This window comes from Hibiscus syriacus, unplaced genomic scaffold (assembly GCF_006381635.1).
Source record: "Hibiscus syriacus cultivar Baekdansim isolate YM2019G1 unplaced genomic scaffold, ASM638163v2 tig00110474_pilon, whole genome shotgun sequence".
In the NCBI taxonomy this organism is placed as follows: domain Eukaryota; kingdom Viridiplantae; phylum Streptophyta; class Magnoliopsida; order Malvales; family Malvaceae; genus Hibiscus; species Hibiscus syriacus.
The window spans coordinates 1570076-1574576 of NW_024062753.1; the positions used below are offsets into that span (position 1 = coordinate 1570076).

At 37.9% G+C, this 4501-nt stretch overlaps 1 protein-coding gene and 1 pseudogene across 1 annotated transcript; one reads left to right on the forward strand and one right to left on the reverse strand.

Annotated features, from left to right (window-relative positions):
* Positions 1-272: 272 nt before the first annotated feature.
* Positions 273-2367, forward strand: LOC120127990 (annotated as a pseudogene).
* On the reverse strand, positions 2362-3523 carry LOC120127991 (V-type proton ATPase subunit E2-like). Its single transcript, XM_039145777.1, is given in 6 exon segments — positions 2362-2525; positions 2617-2716; positions 2793-3081; positions 3084-3151; positions 3236-3336; positions 3407-3523. Coding segments are annotated over 6 exon segments (693 nt in total). The 5' UTR covers positions 3509-3523; the 3' UTR covers positions 2362-2492.
* Between the last annotated feature and the right edge of the window lie 978 nt (positions 3524-4501).

Below are 4501 nucleotides of genomic sequence, written 5' to 3' on the forward strand. Positions count from 1 at the left end.
TTTTCTTGGTAGATCGAGAGAGATTATAATTTCTATTTTTTCTCATAGTGAAATTCTTCTACCGTTACCCGTGGTTTTTACCCTATATTATTTAGGGATTTTCCACATAAATTTTGTGTCACTTTTATCTTCATTCTTATTTTCTCAAATTATCAGTTGTGCTTTTGCTCTATCTGATAGCCATCTTCCGCAACAAATCTCTCTCGAACAGTGCTTGGTTCCATCTTTCTGGTGCAATATTACTGACAGAAAGTTGTTCTTTCAGAATCTTTTCAGATGTTGCGGGGGATATCACTATTGCAGTTGATGGAGAATCTTTTCTACTTCATAAGGTAAGCACTGGATCACTGGTTTTTTTTTTTGATACACCAAGCTTCTTCTTCTTTTTTATTTTTATTTATTGCTACAAGTCTACAACAAGCTTGAATGTGTGAATTTAACCCCCATTTTTGTATTTCTCAAGTTTCCATTGGTATCTCGAAGTGGAAAGATTCGGAAAATGGTTGCTAATGGTAAGGATTACAATGTTTCAAAACTGGAACTCGTTAAATTCCCTGGAGGACCTCAGACATTCGAACTTGCCATGAAATTTTGCTACGGCTTGAACTTCGAGATCACGACCGCAAACGCCGCCCTCCTATGCTGTGCTGCTGAATATTTGGAAATGACAGAAGACTACCGCGAGGAAAATCTTATTGCACGAACCGAAGTTTACTTGAATGAAGTTGTAGTCCATAGTCTTGACAAGTGTGTGGAAGTACTTTGTACTTGTGAGACACTGCATCCTATGGCTGAGGAACTTGGAATTACAGATAGATGTGTGGATGCGATTCTCATGAATGCATGCAAGGAGCAATTGGTGTCTGGTTTGTCCGGGTTAGACTGTGCTGGTGAATCTACAGAACTTAAGTCGGGGTGTCTCGAATGGTGGATCGAAGATCTGTCTGTTCTAAGAATTGATTATTATCACAAGGTTATTATTGCCATGGGCAGAATAGGTGTTAGACCGGACAGTATTGTGGAATCATTGATGCATTATGCTCAAGCGTCATTGAAAGGTATTGGAAAATGTCAGATTTTGAATCCGGTGAGAACGAAACCTATCTCTGCCACTGCTGAAAATGAGCAGAGGACAATTGTGGAAACCATTGTAAGTCTCCTGCTAGCAGTGAAGAGCTCTTCTATTCCATTGAGTTTCCTGTTTGGGATGCTTAGGATGGCAATTATGGTGGAAGCTAACGTTGCCTGCAGGCTTGAGCTTGAGAGGAGAATAGCTTTTAGATTAGAAATGGTTTCACTTGATGATCTGCTTATACCATCTCTCAGTGCCGGGGATTCTCTATTCGATGTCGATACTGTCCACCGGATACTCATAAATTTCCTGCAGCAGATTGAAGATGAAGAAAATGAAGATTGTGGTGGATATGAGTCCGATGGCCTTGCTTCTCTGGTCCATGGTTCTTTGTTGAAGGTGGGACAGCTTATCGACTCATATTTAGCTGAAATTGCCCCTGATCCTTATTTAAGTTTGTAGAAATTCATTGCCATGATAGAAATACTACCGGATTATGCTCGGGTTATCGATGATGGTCTTTACAGAGCAATTGATATATACTTGAAGGTAAGTTTCCTTTCACAAATACAGAAAATGCTATATACACACACTACAATCAAATGATGCATTTAAAAATTTTCAATTAGGCTCATCCAATGCTAAGTGATCATGAGTGTAAGAAGCTGTGCAGAGTCATAGACTGCCAGAAACTGTCTCAAGAAGCAAGCAACCATGCTGCACAAAATGAGCGACTTCCGGTACAGATGGCAGTTAGGGTCCTATACTTCGAGCAGCTACGATTGAAGAATGCCTTGTGTACAAGCAGTGGGGATGGATTACTGTCCCAGAAAATAAGCAGCGGAGTCCCGAGCGCAGCCATGTCGCCTCGCGATAATTATGCATCTCTAAGAGGGAAAACCGAGAACTGAAGCTGGAGATATCGAGAATGAGAGTAAGGCTGAGTGAGTTGGAGAATGGTAATGAAACGTGGGATGATGGACAAGTCGAAAAATGGGAAAACATTCTTCAACTCTCTTTCAAAAGGGATCGGAAGGATCGGGATATTTGGCGGTCCCGGAGAAGGAAAACACCAAAAATCAGGCCGCAAATCTCGAGGATCAGAGGGGAAAACTGGAAGGAGTCGGAGGTATCTTTTATCCTAAAACATTCACTTGCTTGCTTGTATTTAGTAGTAGGAAGTAGGACGTGAAGCCTCTCATATTTCTGAATGTATGTATGTGTATATACATACATGTGGAGAGTTGTATAATTTGATCGCTTGACAATTGGAATTAGCAATTAACAAGTTTACCAGAACCGACATATTTCAATTTATTTATCTTTGATAGACCATGCAAAATTAAGCAACAACAAACATGAGAACAATTCATACCATAAAATTTATTCTTATTTAATATAAATAGTGAGGGTCAATTGGTCATTCACCTCCTCCCACTAGACGCCTTCGAATCTGCATGAATACATATAAGAAGCATTAATTTCAAAACCGGTAAACCATTTTAACCGTACATGCAGTAGCAGTACTAGGAGTAGATATATACCGCAGGTAGTTTCTGTTTGAAAGCAACTTCAAGGCGTGCATCTAAAGTGTTCTCGAAAACAATCTTCCCGTCTTCCGAAGCTAGCACAACTCCCCCCGAGCTATACATCATCGTTCATCGTAAGATATATGATAAAACAAACCGAGCAATGCATAGAAATCAAGATTAGTTGATACCAATAAGGTTGATGGGTGAAATCGTTTGCATCTGCAGGAGGCGGCGGCGGGAGGCTTACATGGTCGATGACAATCTTGGGGGAAGCTACATTGAATTTCTCGGCGTACTCTCGTTTAGCTTCATCGATGATAGACTCAACCAGCTTACGATCCACCTCTCGGCACCTCAGTATCACCGATGGCTCCCTGAGCCGAGCCAGACTCTGTAGCACCAGAGCCTTGACCAGGTTCTTGTATCCCCTCTTGTCATTTCCCAGACGCTGCAGTTCCTTTCTCGCAGTTTCTTTATGGAGTTCACCAACTCGTCCTGTGCTTGCAGCACTTTGATTCTCGATGCATTTAACTGCATCGAGTATTCGCTGCAATGCACATCCATTCATTGCATCAATCAAACATGTTGAAAATAAATTAAACAATACATTACAAATACTAAAGTCACTCACATTTTCTTCCGTATTTCCACCTGCTTTCCCTTGCGCTCATACTCTTGTTTAATCTTTCTCCTTTCAGCTTCTACTATTTGCAGCTTTTCAATGTTGAATTCCTGGTGATGGACATTTTATTCAGATTTCAAATGAATAATATTATTTTATATCAAAAGTAATCTTAACGACCTCTTCAGCAGACACGGCTATCTCATTGGCTTTCTCCTCCGCCTCTTGGCGGATGAATCTGACCATCTGCTGGATTTGCTTCGACACATCTCCGTCGTTCATTATTTCTGATTGCTTTTGTTAATTTACGTATACAAATCAATCAAATATAGGATTTGATGGAAGAATGGGACTCTTTCTCCTTTTGTCTTTTATATTTTCTATTTTGCCAAGTTAACAAAACTGCTTCCTTCCCCTTCCCGAAGCCGAAATTTCCTGCCTTGAATCATTCCAAATTTTGAATGACATTATGAATAAAAATAAATGTGTTTTAATTATTTCTCCCAACAAAATTAGTTTAATCCATTTGTCTTTTTTCACAGTTATCTATTTTATTATTAGTACAAAATAAATATAAGATAGCGTATATTCAAAGAACAATCTCAACCATTTGATATTGAACGTACTCTTGATATTTCTGGTGCCTGAATTTTATGCTTTTAAAGATTTTACTATAAAATTTTAAAATATTTTCATTTAAATATTTAATTTTAGTTTTGAATTCGACTATTAAATCATCAAGGATTAGATAACGTTATAGTTTAGTCTTGATGTGGAAGTAAAAAATTTATTCTTTTATTTCATCTTATCTTTTTTTATTCAACAAAGCTAGGTTTTTTCCATCTATTTTTAGTTGTTGTCAGAAAACGTCATTTATCGATGTCTTTTACGACCATTTTGACATTGATGAACTCGTTTCATTGTACTCTATCAAAATATCGGTTTAATTTGTCTCAAAATCATTTTAAAAACATAAAATTAAGCACATAAATTCACCGTTTTGAGGGGTTTAGAAACTTTCTCAGGTTTGAGGGCAGTGGCGGATCCACATATACGTGTTCACTATGAAATTCTAATTTTCTTCAATCAGTAATCTATTTTATTGATATTGTCGATCCTAAAATTTTATTTGTGTGCCCATTTAAAAGTTTAGTGTTGTTAACATTTATATGTCCACCATAAAAAATATTTCTGAATCCACCACTATTTAAAGGTTTGAGGTATTTCAAATGGTGAGATGCATTTATTTGAGAAGATACCAACACACCTTAAAAC